The following is a 20,371-nucleotide window of genomic DNA, read 5'->3' on the forward strand; positions in this document are numbered from 1 at the left end:
ATTAAAAACATATGTATAAAACGCACTTAATTAAGTTCTATGTTTTTAAATTATTTTTTTAGGTCCCTGAAAAAAGTTATTGTCCTCCACAAATATTAGAATTGACTTTTTTTTTTCTTTCATGTGTTTTACTTTTTCTTTACGGGCAATAAAGTGTCTTTTTTTTTTAATTTTATATATTTCTTAAGCGTGAAACTAATTTTTATTTGAATGTAGTTACTCTACGTTAAGTATAAGGTATGTGTGGAGCTTACGTATAGAGCTTACTCACATTATTCCTAAGCAATCCAACTTATATCCGTGATTAATAATTGATTAACTAACTTTCGTTTGGATTGAAGATGCGGTGACCTAATTTTTTTGTCAACTAGTTGAAATAATTTGATTTGGTTTATGTTTAAGAAAATAAGACGATTTAGTTATATCTTAGCCATTGTTTTTTCCGTTATTTAGTTATATGTTAGAAAAGTTAACAATTAATATTTAAAGATCAATTTTTTCAATATTATATTTATTTTTGTCTAATTGAACCTTAGACTTAACATGTTTATTTAAATCATCATTTTTTATTGTAATTAATTAATGTGTAAAAAAAATACAAATTAAGAATAATTAATGAGTTGACTGAGTAAATAAACACAAATCCAATATATGGCAAATTTTGAATTCAAGTGTTAATCTCCTCTTTAATACACCATAATTGTAAGTTTTAGGTGAATAATCTCAAAACTCGGAAAATTTAACTTGAGTTTTTCCTTTATTGTTAGGTGTTTATGGGTTTTTTTGGTAACAATCTTAATAATTAACATTTTTTATTCTTTTAGATTGGATAATAAGATTGTTATTAAAACCGTAATAGAAAATTTAAGAAAATAAAAAAAATAAGTTATTTTTATTGATATATGGAAGTATTATATCTCAAAACTCGATGATTCTCTATGGAACTTTATTTTCTATATTGAATATTATAGTAAATCTTATTCGCGATTATTTAAAAAGTTATTACATACTTTAAAACATTTTTTAATCTTATTGGTTATACAAAAAGTAATGATTTTTTTAATAATTTTATCTACGTGCAGAGAGTAGTGAAAAGAGTCTGAGGGAGAAGAAGTAAGAAAAATGCAGAAAAAGGCTTAAAAAGAGAGGTGTGAAAAGGCAACAGAAAAAGCGCAGCAGATTGTGAAAAAGCGTCACAAAATAACCTCTATCTGTCCACCTCATCCAACATGTGACGCACTTTTTAGCAAAAAGTTCATCCTCGGTACGACAACTAATAATGTTCTTTTAGCATTAAACACAATAAAAAATGCCACCAAGCGCCAAGGTATCATGAACAAACACTACTGTTCTTACCTTGTATTGTTACGACAGAGGCATTACCATGTTCTGCAGAATCAGCAACTGCGGTGGTAAAAGCAACAGTGTTTTTTTCTGTGTGGACCAAGGAGCAAGAAAAAGGGATGTGTGTGGCCTAATAATAATAAATAAAAACTGAGGCTTTTGCTTTCACTGGGAAAGAGACATGGTCCCACTTGCAATTGAATTCAAGTTTTTTACTCTTTTGTTTTGCACTTTTTATCTACCAGCACTTTTCCTTGCATTCCTCATGTCACATTACCTACAATACACACATCACACAAACAAACCCTTCCATTGCATTATTATTCTCTTCTCACACTCACACCTACACCAACCCTCCCCATCATATCTAATCTAAAATCTACCTATTCCTATCTATCTGAACAGAGCAGAGGAGAGAGAATCACACACAAAAGGTCTGTGCTTCTTCTCTTCCAAAGTCCAGCTTCCACTTCTAGGGTTCCTTTGCTTTCAATTCTTCCTTCAAAATATTATTTTTATATTCTTTTTCTCAAAAAGGCAATAAACCCCTTTTCCTTACCGATCTTGTCCTCTCTCTCTCTCTCTTTCTTGCCGTATGGTAATTTTCTTGCCTTCTGATCTCTCCCTCTTCCCTGTTCCATCTTTCCTACAGATACATCTCTTCTTTTATATTTTTTTATTATTGAAAAAGTGCTGTGTTTTTTTTTCTTTTCAAAGTTCGTGTTTTTCTGGCGTGAAGACTTTTCTGGGAGCTTTATATAAGGAAAAGTTGAGAATTTTGATAAACCGGTAATTGGATTTGATTGATTTGCTGTTTCTGCCGCCTCTTGTGTTTTCTTCTGTGGGTTTATGTGATGATGTTTTTGGGGATTTTTCTGACTTTTTTGTTTTTGAGAATTGATCTGCTATTCATAATTCGGTTGAAACTCCAGTTAACTTTTTATTTGCTGAATTTCCTTCTACTACTACTTCTTTTTTTTTTCCATAAAAATGTAATTTTTTTTAACAGAAAATTCTGGTTGGTTCCTTTGCCTGATAACCCCGGTTGCATATATATATTTTTTATTATTTTTTTCTAAATCTAAACCCGTATTATCCTTTGAAAATTCTTTCTTGGTATTAACTAATTTTGTTTTAATTATTTATGATTTAATTTAGTTTTATCTTTTATCAATTTTCTTTAGAAAGAATTGTGTGCTGTTGTGAAATTGCTCTGCTGTGAGATACTTTTACCAGTTCGTTTGTCAAACAGTTTGCTTATCTTTTTTTTTTTTACTTTTTTTTTTGAGTTGGCTCTTCAATCTACACTTTTTAATCTTGGCTCTATGTTTTCATACTGTTTCATCCCAGTTCCATTGCACTGTTCAGAGTTTGGATAGAATCCTTTCTTCGTTTTTCTTTCTCTTCACATTACTAAGTTGGTATAAATTCTTATCAAAAGGCTTACTTATTACCTCTTTGCAGCAGCCGAGTTTACAGAACTGAATTGTAGTTTCCTTCATCAGTATCAAATTTTCCAACAGCTTGTAAGTTCTATAATATAGCTCGGTTTGATTTCAACATCGTAGGATAAGAAGGGTCTTCTGTTGTGATTTTGTTAGATGTAATAATTAACAACTGAGAATTTTTCATTTAGATTCAGGAACAAACAGAGAGAAAGTTTAAAGATGGGTTATTTATGTGATTTTTGTGGAGACCAGAGGTCATTGGTGTACTGTCGCAGTGATGCTGCATGCTTATGTTTGTCGTGTGATCGAAATGTTCATTCTGCTAATGCCCTATCTAGGCGTCATTCGAGAAGCCTTCTATGTGAGAGATGTAATTCACAACCTGCTTTCGTGAGATGTGTTGAAGACAAAATTTCGCTTTGTCAGAACTGCGATTGGTTGGCTCATGGTAGCTCACCTACTTCTTCGACACACAAGAGGCAAACAATCAATTGCTACTCTGGCTGCCCTTCAGCTGCAGAGTTTTCTTCAATATGGTCCTTTTTCTTAGATATCCCTTCTATGGGTGAAGCATGTGAGCAGGAACTGGGTTTGATGAGCATTAATGAGAATGGCAACAAGAGTGATTTGGTTCCTCCAGAAGGGACAAATGTGTCTGGTTCATCTCAAGTGACAGATCTACCCACCAAGGGTAAATTTTGGGCTGGAACATCTTCAATACCCGTGTCAGACTCAGAACCTCGTATCCTGGACCAGCTACCTGAACCTGGGAATGAATGTATGCCCAAGGTATACTTACATGTTTTCATTTGTGTCGCAAATTTACAACTGTACTGGATTTGATGGACATTCTAGTAACTGCAGAGTGAACAAAACTGTAAGGTTGCAAGAAATGAATTCTTTGAGCAAATTGTTGGATGATTTTTTCAACTTATGGCAACGCCATATAATAATTGACAGAAATAACTCATTCCTTGCAAGCATGAGATTTTCATTCACTGTTCCATTGTTAGAATGTCCATCTATGCTCATGATTTCCCTATAGTTTTCTGTCTATGATGTACATATATGTTGCATTTATTGGATACGGCATATATCCGTATTCGATACACTTGAAGTTTCCAAACCCATAAACGAAGTTATGAAAATCCAATTCAACTACATATGAAATATAGAAGCATTGTTTCATGATGAACCAAAAATAGAAATTGTCCTCGTTGTGGATGTTTTCAAAAAGTAAATGAGATTGGTAGTATTCCTGTTGTGATAACAATAATTTTTTTTTAGTAACATCGAGGAATATTTTCTTAATTTGAATCTTCAGGATTGCAATATGAATTTTTATACGTATCTAGATACTTATGTAAGACGTATATATTTTTAGAACATTCATATGGCCATATTGGAACGGTAATATATCTTTTGCATCATAGTCAAAATCTATTGGGAAATCATAACCATTGTTGGTGTGACGGACAATCTAACAATGAATCAGTGAATGAAATTACATGCTTGCTAGGAATTAGTTCTTTTTGTCAATTATTATATTGTAGATATTTTATTGCAGAAGACAAGACATAAATAGCTAAACTATCTGGCAATGATTCCTAAGTAGTTTTTCATCAGCATTTTTTTTTTGGCTAAATCATTTTTAAATTGTGATTAATTTGCCATTCATTTTCTAGATGAGTGAAACAGCATTTGAAACTGACTAGCTTTGATTATACCTATATGCTGTTTCTTGGTCAAAACTATATTTTGGTTTTAGTTTCACACAAATCTCACCTTTCCTAATACTTTTTTCTCTTTGAAAAATGTTTATAGAACGTTTTTTTTTTTTTGGACGGGGGGGGGGGGGGGGGGGGGGGTGATAGAGGTTTAAGGCTGATATTAAATGAAAATAAATTTATAATGTCCTAGTCTATATCACACATTAATTTGGTTTGGCCACTGTTGTTCAATTCTACATTTAAAATTACCAAGGGTTTCCCTCTTTCATGGGTTTTGAAGACAAGGGAAACAAAATGATGACTGGTATGCAAATAATATGAATATGGTCCTTGTAGTTTCTTTACATGGATAATAGCACCTTATCTACAAGGGTTGGGTATGAGTATATTTTCTCCCTTCACTACTGACTTTTAATCAGTTTAACCAATGCAACTTGATTACAGTACAAGGCAATGACATAAGATGTGCTTCCAAAAATACAATAGCCTTGTAGCTTGCATTATTATGTTAACTACAAGGCCATTATATATGATTCTTCCAACTTTCATTTTTTCATTAATCATCACATGATGAATCTGCAGTTGAATTGTCCTGGGAAAAAAATTTCCGGGATATGTGAAGATGATAATCTATATGATGATTTCATCATGGATGAAGTGGATCTAGAACTTGAGAACTACCAGGAACTTTTTGGGATGGCTCTCAGTCATTCGGAAGAGCTTTTTGAAAATGGTGGAATTGAAAGCTTATTTGAGACAAAAGACATGTCTGCTAGTGTTGGTGAATCCCACTGTCACGGTGCTGTTGCTGCTGAGGTACTATAATCTCACCTTCCATTCCTGCAATAAAATTGTTTTTTTTTTTATTATTCTTCATATAACTGAACTGAACCATGTTTATTGTTGTTGAACTCTGCCTGTTCACTTGTGTAAACCGTGCCTTGATTTCTCTGTGATGATACTGGCGATAATGAATATCATGATGAAATGATCCATTAACTCAATTAATGGATCCATTTTTATATGAAAGAAACGCATATCTCATTAATAGACTTTACAAGAAATAAAGGGTATAAAAAGAAATTAACAAATTAATACATCTGAAAATGGTCCCGTGTTTCCAATGAAAAGGACCAAAAAATGTCCTCATTTGTTTCTTGTATACAGGACTAAAGAGTATTATCTATGGGGGAATTCCTTTTAATAATTTTCTCCGAAGTCCTTCTTGGTCTCTCTCACCCCATTTTCATATGACAAAAATACATGCAATCTACTCTCCTCAATGGTGGTTCCAGCTATCTTCACTTTATAATCAATTTTTTTGTGAACTATACGACTTCATCTGTAATATGTATAAACTGATCATCCAAAGTGCTGAGGTTTAGTCATGATTGCCTTGACTCTCTACTTTTAAGAAAAGTAGTAACAGAAATAATGAAAAATATAAATATGTTTCTTTTTTTTTGGGTAGAATATATGGATGTGTTTCAATTCCTTAAATCTCCTTTTTTATGTGAAGGTTTACTTGTATTTTGAGTAATGGGATTTTTCTTTCCAGTACTTTTGCTTGTAGTGTGGAAGTTATATCTGTCAATAGGCATAAAATTTAGTTTCTTTTGTGGGGTGAGTTGAATAATTTTACACATTTAATATCATGTCTACACTTGTCTTCTACTTTCCAGGGATCATCTACTGGGCTGGTCAATGCTATCCAACCAGCATGCAGCAATGCAGCATCTGTAGATTCAATGTTGAGTACAAAAACTGAACCAATTGTTTGTTTTACGGGAAGGCAATCTCAATCAAACATTTCTTTTTCTGGTGTTACCAAAGATAGTGCTGGTGACTATCAAGAATGTGATGCTTCTTCAATGCTTCTCATGGGAGAGCCTCCCTGGTGTCCTCCTTGCCCTGAGAGTTCCCTGCATTCTGCCAACCGTAGCAATGCTGTAATGCGCTATAAGGAAAAGAAGAAGACCCGGAAGTAAGTTAATTGTGCTGATTATATTTATGCAGTTTTCAAAGTAGGTTCTGAGTAGGCTAAGTAAGCTTTACTCATAATCTGTTTTGGGTAGTTCCTATATGTACCTAGGACTACTTGTTTTTTATTGTCCCATTTCTCATCATTGTCACGTAGATTTGCTGTATATAAATATGGCTATCTAAGGGGAGACCTTTTAAAGTTCTCAAAAAATATACTTTCTCTTTTTATTTATTTTTTCAAGTTAGTATCAAAGCAGGTTGATTCAGCTTTGCTTATCCTTATCTTGTTTGGGTCTGTCGTCACCGCTGGTTGTTCAGTTTTGTTTGATGACCACATCAGGATTGTCTCCCTGAGTGATGGCCAACTGCCAATCCCATCATCAGAAACCTCTACACGCACCTCCATGTGCTGCCTTCTTTCCCCTATAGCCTAAGTGCGTGAAACCCACACACTACCTTCCCATTGATGGATTCTCTCTGTGATCTTTTCGTGTGGTTTGCCGCATCTAACAGTCTGTGCTCACTAGCTTTGGTTGAAGGGAAAATATGTCCTTCTCTCTCGAGTTCTATCTCAGTCATTGCTAGACACCTCCTTTGTTCTGTGCCTTTTGAAGATGGCCTCTGGACCAGAACACTGTTTTTCAGGCTCTCCTTTCATTAAATTTGGAAAGGTTAATGGAAGAAGTTATTTATCTTGGGCAACCTTTATGAAACTTGGGTTTCTTAGCCAAGGTTTCGCGATCAATTGGAAAAGAATGGAGATGAGATCTCATTAGAAAACTCTGCTGGATTTCCAACTTGGTGCTCTATTGTGCAATAAATGGAACCCAATATGTTGGGAACCCTCAAAACTTGCACAACCTGTTTGAAGAAGGCTCAAGGTATCTTTGCGAACAACATTCAGCCTCTCTGATTCTATCCACAAGCTAGCATCTCTTAAACAAATAGATCATGATATGATGTCTTTTATTGTCAATAGTCAATCTATTGTTGAACTAAAGATGTTTTTAGAAGTTGATTCCCTTTAAGAAATTAGAAGTTGGACAAATTTTATATGGTTATGATCCTTTGTGCAATGAACCCAGATTTTGATCATATTAGGGATCAAATTCTACTTGGTCAAGAAATTCTAACCATGGAAAGTTTAATAAGACTTCATCATGTTCCAATTCTTAGCTGTAGAAATCTTCTTGAATTCACTGAATCTTCGGGCATGGAAGACGGTTTGTGGAATTAGATGAGGAAGTGGTGGTAGAGGACGTCATCAATGTATGTGTTATAAAGGAATGGGTCATACTCAAGAAAATTGCTACTCCTGTTAGGAGATGGAGGGTATACGAGAGAAGGAATAAGACTGTGAATGCCTAACTGCCGTAGCAGTTAGGAAGGGCGGGAATTCAATTGTATAAATAGCTATTGAATAGTTTTGCTGAGTTAGTCGGTTGTTTGTAGAATTCTAACAGGAAACCATTATTCCTGTGGGGGAGGTTAAGCTCTCAGTTGCTCACTGTACATTGTATTCTGGCTGTTGATAATACATAGAGGAGTTATACAGTCTTTCTGGTGTGATATTCTGGGTGTGATAAAGTGGGTTTCTTTAGGTTTCTTGATCAGAAACCTAACATTTGGTCCGACCTGCCGGATCCAAAGTGGGCATAAAAACGATAATGGAGACGGAAGGGCGATTGGAGGCAATTGAGATTACTATGGAGGGGATGAAGGTAGAGTCCGCCACAGTACGAAGGGACCTACAACAGATAATGAGGATACTGGGGTTGTAGGTTAATAACACGGAGGGGCAATCAGACGGTAGCTCCGTGAACGAGAATCCATGGCGACGAGAGGAGGAGGTTGGAGGCAGAGTGGTCGGCGACCGCTAGGAAGATCAGAGACCGTGGCGGAAACAGGTGGATTTACCCACATTCGAAGGGCTGGAACCCTTTAGTTGGATCAATAGGGCGGAGCGATTTTTCGATATACAGAAAGTGACGAGAGAAGAAGAGAAGGTGGAGCTCGCGTATGTTAGCATGGAGGGCAGTGCGGCTTACTGGTTTAAGTTTTGGAAAGAAAAGGCCAAGAACCGTTCTTGGGAAGGTCTTAAGGTAGCCATGGTCAATCGTTTTGGAGGCGGGTTCCGTGGGACGGTGTTCGAACGATTGGCGACCCTGCGGCAGGAAGGTACCGTGGAAGAGTTCGTTCGCGTTTTCGAAATACTGGTAGGGAAAACCAGTGGCGTATCGGAAGAACAATTGTTGGGCTATTTCCTCGCCAGTTTGCGCGAGGACATCAATGGGCAGGTGCGAATTCAGGATCCCCAGGAGTTGACGGTGGCAATGAGAGTCGCGAGAGACGTAGAGGAAACGGCGCGCAGGGCGAAAGGGGGAAGTTGGAATGGGTTAAAAATGAACCCATCAGGATCGCGCGCGACTGAAGTAGTGATGCAATCGGAACCTAATAGACCCCCGATGAACCAGTCTGGGGGAACAGAGAGTATAGGGTCGACGAGAAGAGATGGAGTCGCGACGAGCACTAACGCGAGGGCGAACACGACCGGAGGGAGCGATAACAGGGGAAGAATGGTGAGGAATCTTCCTTACCCAGAATTCCTTAAGAGGAAGGAAGAGGGCCGATGCTTTCGTTGTGGGGGCCCTTTCGCCCTTGGCCATCGTTGCGCTGAGAGAAGTTTGCGCGTATTACTGTTGGCGGAAGACGAGAAGGAAGACGTGAGTGAAGTGGTGGTAGACCTAGAGGAGAAACCCCTGGAGTTGTCGGCCTGTTTTGCCAAAGGGTTGACTCAACCCAAAACAATGAAACTGACAGGGAGGATTGGAGAAAAAGGAGTGGTAGTGCTCATAGACAGTGGCGAAAGCCACAACTTCATCAGGCGAAGGTTAGTGGAGGAACTGAAGCTACCCATAGCAGACACACCACCGTACACGGTGAGTCTAGGAGATGGGCATAAGAAAGTAACACGAGGACGTTGTGAGAAGGTTCGGGTGAGTTTGGAGGAAACTAACATGGAGGAGGAATTCTATGTGTTCGAACTAGGGGGTGTGGATATCATCTTGGGCGTTGAGTGGTTAGCTAAGTTGGGAGAGGTGATGATTAACTAGAGGGAGATGACCATGGTGTATAACCTGGCGGGTAAGAAGGTAAAGGTAAAAGGTGATCCTGCTTTATCCAGACAGTTGGTGGAACCAAAAGCGTTATTGAAACTGACATATGTTGAGACGTGGATGCTGGTTTGGGATCTGGGCCTAGTGGAAAAAGAGGTGGACGGTGAAGGGCAAGCTGATTTGACTGATGTGCAGAAGGTAGAGTTGGAGGCAGTTCTGAACATACACCCTCGAGTGTTCCAGGCCTGCCCCCACCTTGAGATATGGAGCACCAAATAACCCTTAAGGAAGGGGCAGATCCCGTGAATGTGCGCCCCTATAGATACCCCTACCTCATGAAGGGAGAGATTGAGAGACAGGTGGCAGATATGCTGAAAGCAGGGATAATTAGACCAAGCACGAACCCCTATTCTAGTCCGGTTATTTTAGTAAAAAAGAAAGACGGCAGCTGGCGTTTTTGTGTAGATTACCGGGCTTTGAACAGAGCAACCATCCCTGATAAATTCCCTATCCCGGTGATAGAAGAGCTATTGGATGAATTAAAGGGAGCTAAATATTTTTCCAAGATAGATTTAAAAGCTGGGTATCATCAGATCAGAATGGGAGAAGGAGATGTACCCAAAACTGCCTTCCGAACTCACCAGGGCCATTTTGAGTTCCTCGTGATGCCATTTGGCCTCACTAATGCGCCAACCACCTTCCAAAGTGCTATTGTTGGTTGCTGCAGCAGTACCTTCGAAAATGTGTGCTAGTCTTCTTCGACGATATCTTAGCATATAGCTCCACATGGAAGGATCACTTGGAGCAACTGAAACTGGTGTTACAGTTATTGGAACAACATCGGTGGGTGGCCAACAAAAAGAAATGCGAATTCGGGAGGCAGCAGATTCAGTATTTGGGCCACCAGATTTTAGAAAAAGGTGTTGAGATGGATAAGGAGAAAATAAGGGCGGTTATGGAGTGGGAAGAGCCAAGAACTTTGAAGGCCTTGAGAGGATTCTTGGGTCTAACGGGTTATTACAGGTGCTTTGTGCGGGACTACGGGAAAATGGCCAAGCCCTTAACAGAACTATTAAAAAAAGGGCAATTTGGGTGGAACGAGCAGGCTAGGGCGGCCATGGAAAATTTGAAGACAGATATAACTTCAGCACCAGTTTTAACGCTCCCTGATTTTGGCCAACCTTTCCACATTGAGCGTGATGCCTCAGGAGGGGGTGTTGGGGCAGTGTTAACACAAGGAGGGAAACCCATCGCTTATTTCAGCAAGGCATTGGCTGAAGGATCGTTACGCAAATCGATTTATGAAAAGGAGTTGATGGTGCTGGTTTTAGCGATTCAGCATTGGAGGCCGTACTTAGTGGGGCAGAAATTTATGGTGCATACGGATCAAAGGAGTTTGAAATACCTGCTGGAACAGAGGATCACCACCCAGAACCAACAAAACTGGTTGGCAAAGCTCTTGGGATATGACTTCGAAATTGTGTATAAGGCTGGAAAAACTAACCGGGCAGCAGATGCCCTATCTCGCCGCAGTGAAGGGGGAGAGGAGGAAAAGGAGCTGAGGGTGATAGCCAGGCCTTACTGGCAGGATTTCTAAGAAGTGTTGACAGAGGTAGAAGAGGATGAGGTGTTGAAGAAGGTGATTGTGGATCTGCAGAAGGACCCCGATGCTCATTCAGTGTATACGCTAAAGCAGGGAAGACTCCATTATAAGGGAAGATTGGTGTTGTCGGCAAAATCAGGATGGATCCCTAGACTCTTAACTGAGTTCCACTCAACAAACATAGGCGGTCACTCAGGAGTTTATAGAACATATAGGAAGATAGCCCAATCCTTGTACTGGATAGGAATGAAAAAATCGGTGACAGATTTTGTGGCTAGCTGCTTGGTGTGCCAGCAACATAAATATCTGGCAGCTTCCCCGCAAGGACTACTGCAGCCACTACCCATACCTCACGCAATTTGGAAAGAAGTGAGTATGGATTTTATAGTTAAGCTGCCAAAATCTCAAGGCTATGATGCAATCTTGGTGGTTGTTGACAGGTTGAGTAAGTATAGTCACTTTGTGCTGCTTAAGCATCCGTATTCAGCAAAGACAGTGGCGGAGGTTTTTGTGAAGGAGGTAGTAAGGCTGCACGGCATTCCGGTTTCAATTGTGAGCGATAGGGACCCTTTGTTTTTGAGCATCTTCTGGAAAGAACTGTTTAGGTTGCAGGGAACCCAACTCAGGATGAGTACTGCCTATCATCCTAAGTCAGACGGGCAAACCGAGGTGATAAATAGAATTTTGGAAGGCTACTTGCGTTGCTTCTGCTCGGAACAGTCGAAAAATTGGAGTACAGTGCTGTCGTGGGCTGAATACTGGTACAATACCAGTTATCAGAGTGCAGCTAGATGCACACCTTTTGAGACCGTATATGGGAGAGCTCCACCATCCCTTAGAAGGTTCATACCAGGGGAAACACCAGTCGAAGCAGTTGCCCAGGATTTGTTAACGAGAGATGAAGCTATCAAGCAGTTGAAATTCCATTTAAATCGGGCACAAGATTTAATGGTGCAGCAAACGAACAAAAAGAGGCGACCAACGGACATAGAGGTGGAGGATTGGGTCTACTTGAAGATTCGACCCCATAGGCAGTCCTCTATGCCCTCGCGACTTCACCCAAAATTGGCAGCTCGCTACTACGACCCATTTCAAGTAATACAGAAGGTGGGAGAAGTTGCATGTAAGCTCCGGTTACCGGAAACAGCTAGGATACACCCAGTCTTCCATGTGTCCCAGCTTAAGAAAGCAGTAGGTGAACAGCAGGTGGAGAAAGAGTTAACACCAGAGTTACAGGCGGAAGGACCTACCTTTCACCCAATTCGCATTCTGGAAAGTAGATAGGTAAAGCAAGGGGAAGAGATGGTGCAGCAAATCCTGGTGGAATGGCAAGAAGGGGGAAAGAAGGTGCAACCTGGGAGGACAAGAGCACGACGGCAGAACAGTATCCTGAGTTCAACCTTGAGGACAAGGTTATTAAAGGGGCGGAGGGTAATGTTAGGAGATGGAGGGTATACGAGAGAAGGAATAAGACTGTGAATGCCTAACTGCCTTAGCAGTTAGGAAGGGAGGGAATTCAATTGTATAAATAGCTATTGAATAGTTTTGTTGAGTTAGTCGGTTGTTTGTAGAATTCTAACATGAAACCATTATTCTTGTGGGGGAGGTTAAGCTCTCAGTTGCTCACTGTACATTGTATTCTGGCTGTTGATAATACATAGAGGAGTTATACAGTCTTTCTGGTGTGATATTCTGGGTGTGATAGAGTGGGTTTCTTTAGGTTTCTTGATCAGAAACCTAACATTTCCCCTTAGCTTCCTTGACAAAGCAATCACTGCCTTCAAAATTTGAGGTTGTTGAAACAATGTTTTGTGATAAGTAATGTCGTGAATATTTCCAATTGAAATCTAGCAGCCTAGTAGAATCATCTACAAATCCTAATTTGTCAACATATTGCATTTCACTATATTTGGAAAGTTAAAGTCCATGAATAATTGACGAAGTACTTCTGATCATATTTTTGGTTATACCTATTATTCTCTTCTCTCCTTTCCTTAAACGCCTCATTTCATAATCCCAATCAACAAATCTAAAGTAGCTTCTCAAGGAAATGGTCAAGTTTCCCTTTCTCCTTCTTTAAACTTCAGAAAGCTTGTTCTCTTTGTTCCCACTTGGTCCTTCAATCTCATAATAATTGAATTTTTCAGTTACCTTTGATGCCAATTCTTTTATTATACAAAAGCATGGTATTAATTGGCTAGTTGACGAAGGACATACATATGGAGACTTATACTACTTTCGTACTAGTTCATTTGCGTTTTGTTTTGCATCCCTATCTCCTAAACTTTTGCATGAATGTTTAGGTCATCTTCATTTATCAAAACTAAAGAGTTCTTGGACTTAGTAGACTTTAAGCTTTAAATGTGAGTTATGTCAATTAGGAAAACATGTTAAGTCTTCTTTTCCTTGACATTTTGAGTCTAGATGTAACTCTACTTTTGGTTTTATTTGAACTTAATAATGTATGCTGAAGATATACATTATAGGGAACAATGCTGCTAGAATTTATAAACTAAAAGAACACTTATGCAATCATTTTCAAACCAAATATTTTGGAAGTCTCAAATACTTTTTGGGACTAATGTAGCCCAATCAAAGGAAAGTGTTGTAATTTTTCAAAGGAAGTATGCTCAAGATATCCTAAAAGAGGCAAGTATGATTGTAAACCAATGGATAGACTTATGGATCCTGTTGAATATAGTAAAAACTGTGTATGAGATTAATCTCCTATGTATTGAATATATACATAGGATACTATATTTATAATAAAAGAAATATGGACTAAGTCCAAAATACAAATAAAGAATAATAAAAAACTAACTAAAAATAAAAGATAAAGATAAGATATTTAATAATCTAATATATTTAACAGATCCAAATAAAAAATTAGTGGCAAAACATGGTGAAGCTTTCTCTGATCTAGAAAGATATAGAAGACTGATTGGAAAACTTATTTATCTTACTATTACTAGACCAAGTTGTCTTTTGTAGTTGTTATTGTGAGTCAGTTCATGCAAACTCTTTGTAGTGATCATTGGAATGTTGTCATTCCTATCTTAAGATACCTCAAAAAGGCTGCAGAACGAGGTCCTCTTTATAAAGATAAAGGGGATACCTAAATCTCTGGTTATTGTGATACTGATTAGGTAGGTTCTCTTATGAACATATTCTTTTAAGGACAAATGCTCTATTATAGAATATTGTGTTTTCATTGGAGGAAATATTAATTCTTGGAAAAGCAAGAAACAAAAGTAGTTATCCAATCAACTGTTGAAGCTCACTCACTACAAGGTAATGACATCTCTCACTTGTGAGTTTGTGCGGATAAATCAGTTCCTCCAAGAATTAGATTTTTGTGAAATTCAACAAATGAAGATGTGTTGTTATGATCAAGTAGCTCTTCTCATTACTTCTAATCCTATGTTTCATGCAAGGACCATACACATAGAGATTAATTTTCATCTCATTCGACCAAAGATGTTATACGAGGAAATTGGTATTGAGTTTTGTCGGATGCTATAATCAACTTGCAAATGTGTTGACAAAATCATCGAGAGGACCTTTGATTGAATTTATTTGTTCCAAACTTTATATATACAACTATACACACTAGCTTGAGGTGGAGTGTAAGAATGGAAGGTTGAGTAACTACTTTTAAAGCTGTATATAAATATAACTACCTTAGGTAGACCTTTTAAAGCTCTCAAAAAATATACTTTCTGTATTTTCTGAAGAATAGCCAATGGTGTTGACCCCATATTACTATTGTTTCTTGGTTGACATAAAAGTAGAGGGCTTTATGCTGGTCTCAACACGGGTCAATTTGACTCTGAATTTATGACAATAACAGCAACCAACCCGTATCCTATTAGGTGGAGCCTTTATACAGGGACAGATTGAAGGAGCAAGAGTGACTACTCAATTGCTTTTAAGAAACTATATATCTAGATTGCAGTTTTTTATATATATTATAGAATATCTCTGGCTACTTATCCCACTAATACCATCAGTTTGTCCACTTTTGCCTGACTAGATGTTTTATGAACCTGTCCTTGTCTCTACTACCTTAGCCAAGTTTTGTCATTTTGTTCTCAATAGGTTATTGTCCGATCTTCTCTTTGCTCTATCATTTTCCAGTTCACTGGAATGACAAGGTTGTATTGATGAACTAATTAGGTGCCAGAGATTTCTATTGCTAAAGCTTTAGTGCATGATATTGCTGACATAATCTATCTGCCAATAAAGAATTTCCTGTCACTAGTTGCTTTATTATTTTCTAGCTTTTCAATATAACTACTTTTCATTTATTGGATTTGCTTTATTTCTAAATTTGAAAGCTTGTTTGCTCTTTTGGTGGTTTAAATCAATTGTGGTTAATCTTAATAGGTTCGAGAAGAAAGTAAGGTATGCCTCTCGCAAGGCTAGGGCCGATGTCAGAAGGCGTGTGAAGGGCCGATTTGTTAAAGCCGGTGATGTCTATGACTATGACCCTTTGAGCCAAACCAGAAGCTACTGAGTGTACAACTTTTAACCATGTTCTATAAAAGGAAAGGAACACTCGTAAAGAAAACAGTAACTCTTACCTGAAAAAATGGATGAAATTGATACATTTTTTATCCATGCAGTGACAAACTGTCTGATTTGATCACAGGGGCATAGATTTTCTGAAAGGAGAAGAAGATTGTAAGCAGGCCCTATTTCAATGAACAGACAGTGTAAGCTCAGGAGCAGGTTGTGTCCTTCACTGCAATGGACATCCCCAGTTGCAATTTCTGCTTACATGACAGCATCACAAACTGCCTTCAGGCAATGTGTCATGAATTTTGATTGCCCTTCTGTTTAACTTGGCAAATCCTGCTTCTTCATTCTAATCTAATGCAAAATTCTTTTGGTCCTTGGCCTTGATCTTGCTCATAGTTTGTCATATTTTATGTCAACTCCTCACTGATCCTAAGTCACATGTACAAGTGCCTATGATGGCATGATAAGTGGCTCAATTTGATAAATTCTAGACAATGTTCTACTCTGTTGTAGGCTGTAATATTTTGTCCCTCTCTTTTTGCCATGTATTCTGCAGAATATACATGTGTGCAGCTAGAGGTGTAATGGCCCAACAGTTCCTTAGGTATGACAAATTGTAAATTTGAAGGTTTTTTATGTATAGAATAGGATGCTGCTATTTATAATTTTGATTACAAAACGTTCATTGGAACTGTATAATGTATTCATAAAAAGTTTTGTTTGTATTTTATTTGAGTCATTGATACATTTCAACTACATGGCGTTTTTACTTCAGTTGTATGACACTGCTGAAAAGAACAATGTGAACCCTGTTATAGAAGAACCTTGTGATTGTATGTAAGCAATTCGATGAATTTTTTCTTTTTCTTTTTCAATTGTTCCCATTCTTTCACTTTCTTTTTCTTTTCATATTATTTTTGTAGGAATATTTTTAAAACAGGGAAGGAAATGAAAATAAGTGTTAAATAACTTTTTTCTTAAATCGAATTGACTTTTTTAAGCTTAGATTTATAGTTTTGTTGAATTTACATGGAATTTAAATATGAATTAAAATATTTAAATTATAAGAGTCATCTAAATAGTTAAGTTGATATAATATTTAAAAGTATTAGTGTATAATTTGAATAAGCAGTTAAAGTTAAATAAAAATAGGAAAAAAATATTATTGTCTATTAACATTTTTATCCTAAAGAGTATACTTACACTAACCTTTTCATAAAGTATTAGCGTTTTTCCAAGCAATGTCCTAAATTAAAAATGACAAGAATACGAAAAGTGACAAACATTAAAGTAGCAGTTGAAATATTTGTTTACAGAAAAAATACTAAAGCTTAATTTTAAAAATGAAAGTTGTGAAAGGAACTTTAAAGCTGAAAATATTAATAAAATCCACATCACCATATGGCCAAAATTATCCTAAAAGTAGAAACAACCAAAGTAGAAAATAAACTTTATATATTACAATGGGAGGTAGATTTAAAGGATATAATTACTTTCCTACAATATTAGATAAATCAAAGATTAAATTTTTTGTCAAAAAGAATATATTTAATGCATGAACTGAATAATAATATATTTGTGAAAATAAGAGTTAATAATTGTGTACTAACAGTATGAACTTAAAAATAACTATTAAAAGTGAATACGCTTATTATATATTTAATAATGAAACCATATCTAATAACTTATCTTAAAAGTATTTATAATTTATTACAGTATGTGACAGAATAAAAAATTGAGGTGCTGTAAGCATAAATTGAGGCTGAAAATAAGGATAAAGTATAACAATCCAAAATTGGAAACATGGCATAGAACGCTATTTAGGGTTTAAAAATAAAAATTAGTTAACTTTATCCTCAACTCTGGTAACATGATTAATTCTCCAACATAAATTATGAGTGCACAAATACTGCTTCTTGTAACTTCTTTGTCCCTTTCCCATTTTTTTATTCATTTTCTAACTATTTTCCCATTATAACAACGAGTTTTCTTTATAAAAAGGGAAATTGTTAACCATGGTTAATGGATGCATCCTTAGGAAAGAGGTAACGTGTAACCATGGTTAAGGCACTGGGCACTGTTGCCAATAATGAATCCCTGAGATGGTGGGGTTCTTCTTCTATCTATAAAGCAAAGAGAGAAGAAATTACGGATTTTCCATCATTCCAGAACCGTAATCTTCAAACCCCACTTCGTAAGTCTCATCGAAATGCGTTCTTTTTCTTCTGGGTTTTCAATTTTCTTCTCTGGGTCTTTTAGGAATTATGCGTTTCTGCTCGAAATCGCTAGATCGTGTGTTGGGTATGGGGTAGTTTTCTGGGGACATGTGAAGTTCTTAATTTTATTTTCCTTTTACTTTTTAATGAAAAGTTTATCTTGATTTTGATCAAAAATATTTCTCCCTGATCAAAATATTTCTGGTTTGTCTTAGATCTCGTTGATGATGAAGACGCCAATAGAATGCTTGTTATTTAATTTCGTATCCTCAATTTTCAATCTGGAAATTTTGCAACGTATTACATCCTACTCGGGATTTTAATTTTTTGTTCATATTTTTGTAAGTTTTTTCTTTAAATTCAGGATTGTGAGGGTGCTGGATTTAACCCACTTTTTCTGTGTAGCTTGACTTTTCCTTGAGAAAAGAGACAATTATGTGTGTGTTGTGTGTTTCTTTCAATTTATTTTGTCATTCACTTTCATATGCATATTTTAATTCTAGATGAATAACTTGCGAAGTCAAATATTATAGCTAGGATTTAAGCCTGGCATTTTATTTGTTTCCATCTGTTTTTTGGCCGTTCACTATCTTATTGATGAACCTCTCTTAATTTTGTTTGAGTATTTAATGTTCTAATCTTTCTTTTATTGGGTTTACAGGCCAGATATTAAGAAGAAACCAAAAGAGTTTCCATACTTGGTGTTTCTTCCTCCTTTTTGGTTCCTCATTTCCATGTTTTTGGATTCTTCCTGATCCAAACGAATCCATTGTGTCTTCTTAGCTCAGTTTTGAGCTTCAACAGTTGCAACTTTGAACACAATTTTATCTGTAACTTGGTATCCTTAAAGGACTCTCAGAGCATTGATCAAAATGGGCCTCTCAAGTCTCCCAGCACCATCTGAAGGAGTATTATGTGTCCTTCTGGTGAACACTGTATTGTCAATTTCCATATTCAAGGGCATTGTTAGGACAATCCTACACATTGTTGGAATCCATCTTTCTTCATCGACCACTTCACCCTCTTCACCAGATCCCTACCAAGCGCCACCTGAGTCATTTGAATTCCATCTAAGTCCCTCTGAGAGTTACATTGAAGAGTTCAGAAGCCGGACACCAACACTCAGGTTTGACAGTGTGTGTTGCTGCAAACGACCTGAACATGACTGTTCTGTATGTCTCACTCAGTTCGAACCGGAATCTGAGATTAACCGTTTATCGTGCGGCCATCTCTTCCACAAAGCTTGCTTGGAGAAGTGGCTGGACTACTGGAACATTACATGCCCACTTTGCAGGACTCCCTTGATGCCTGAAGATGACACACCTTGCTTTCAGTAAGCAAAATGAGTGAGCATGCCAATAAGAGAGTTCCATGTACAGTGTAGTGTAAATATTCTTGAGGGTTTTGATGTTCACGCATCTGAGTTCAGCCACCTTTTTAAGCTTTAACCTTTTGCCTTTTATGGTCTAGAGTTTGTGGAGGGTTTTGTTTTCCCTTTTTCTGTCTGTGCTCTTTAGCACAAATGAGGGGTATACTTTTTGCTTGCATATTATGTTTGTTCACAATGCCCGCCTTGTTTGGACCTCTGAGCCTTAATTCTATGTTGGGCATTTTGATCCTAATTTGGAAGCATGGATTGTAGAATCCATTTGTTTTGCCTTTCCAACTCTCATCACCACCATGTATATATAGTGCAGTGTGTAAATAGCTGTGGTTGGCAATAAGATTCAGTTATCACTAAACAATACAAAGCCACTAATCGTTTTGGTTCTGCTATATACTGAGGATATCTTGTTTAGTTCATTTTTTACATTATTAAAATGGGGTGTTCTTTTTATTCTTTTGCTTCTTTTTTATGTCAATAATGCTTCTTTTGAAAATTTGATTTTCAATACAACAAAGTATGACGTTGGATCTAGGTAACTAGCCCTACCAAATAGCTTCGGTTGATTTTGATTCTGTCAAAATCTTATGCAAGTAGCGACCACTCAGCCGAATGACAGATTAGCACAATCATGGAAACAAACTGATATTATATTCCCTGACTCTGTAGCAGGCCTCTAAATAAGTGCGAAAACTTTAGCATATTACTTTCTTTGGCTTGAAAAATATAAAAATCATGGTAGTGTTTATTATAGCTGGTAGAAGTGGTGTATAATTTTTTTGTAAGTTTTTAATTTTTTAAATAAGCTTTCCGTAGAAACGTACACAAACATAGTATGCTTCATTGACCTTCACAGTATTTATTTTGAAAGTCATACCATGAATTTTGATTTAGTTAGCAGTAAAATGGTTGTGAGAAGGTGTGGATTAGCAAGAGAGGCAAAAGGGGTGTGAATGATGGGAAGAAAAGGGAAAGATGCATTGAGTTGGAGCATGATTGAATATTATGTTGTTAGTGGAAAGATGC

General features: G+C 37.0%; 1 protein-coding gene across 14 annotated transcripts; it reads left to right on the forward strand.

Annotated features, from left to right (window-relative positions):
• Nucleotides 1-1,616: 1,616 nt before the first annotated feature.
• LOC108320009 (probable E3 ubiquitin-protein ligase XERICO) lies at nt 1,617-19,703 on the forward strand. 14 transcript variants are annotated; one of them, XM_052880933.1, is made up of 9 exons: nt 1,620-1,778; nt 2,812-2,870; nt 2,981-3,581; nt 5,105-5,338; nt 6,205-6,506; nt 15,611-15,742; nt 15,876-16,582; nt 17,747-17,939; nt 18,623-19,703. In XM_052880933.1, exons 3-6 carry the CDS (start codon nt 3,012-3,014, stop codon nt 15,738-15,740), a joined length of 1,236 nt encoding a protein of 411 aa, XP_052736893.1. In that variant the 5' UTR covers nt 1,620-1,778; nt 2,812-2,870; nt 2,981-3,011; the 3' UTR covers nt 15,741-15,742; nt 15,876-16,582; nt 17,747-17,939; nt 18,623-19,703. The 14 variants fall into 14 exon arrangements, with proteins under 14 accessions (XP_052736892.1, XP_052736895.1, XP_052736894.1 ...); XM_052880938.1 differs by lacking the exon at nt 1,620-1,778 and adding exons at nt 1,785-1,942; nt 2,062-2,133 and having other exon boundaries at nt 2,809-2,870; nt 15,611-16,582; XM_052880942.1 differs by lacking the exon at nt 1,620-1,778 and adding exons at nt 1,785-1,942; nt 2,062-2,133 and having other exon boundaries at nt 2,809-2,870; nt 2,987-3,581; nt 15,611-16,582.
• Nucleotides 19,704-20,371: the final 668 nt, after the last annotated feature.

The sequence above is a fragment of the Vigna angularis genome, chromosome 7 (genome assembly GCF_016808095.1).
Source record: "Vigna angularis cultivar LongXiaoDou No.4 chromosome 7, ASM1680809v1, whole genome shotgun sequence".
Taxonomy (NCBI): Eukaryota; Viridiplantae; Streptophyta; class Magnoliopsida; order Fabales; family Fabaceae; genus Vigna; species Vigna angularis.

Excerpts from the sequence above, each read along its gene's own strand:
- LOC108320009 (XM_052880932.1), top strand. The coding sequence starts at position 3,012 with ATGGGTTATTTATGTGATTTTTGTGGAGACCAGAGGTCATTGGTGTAC. Across the intron at positions 3,582-5,104 it reads GGAATGAATGTATGCCCAAG|TTGAATTGTCCTGGGAAAAA; the intron begins GTATACTTACAT and ends ATGAATCTGCAG. Across the intron at positions 5,339-6,204 it reads ACGGTGCTGTTGCTGCTGAG|GGATCATCTACTGGGCTGGT; the intron begins GTACTATAATCT and ends TCTACTTTCCAG.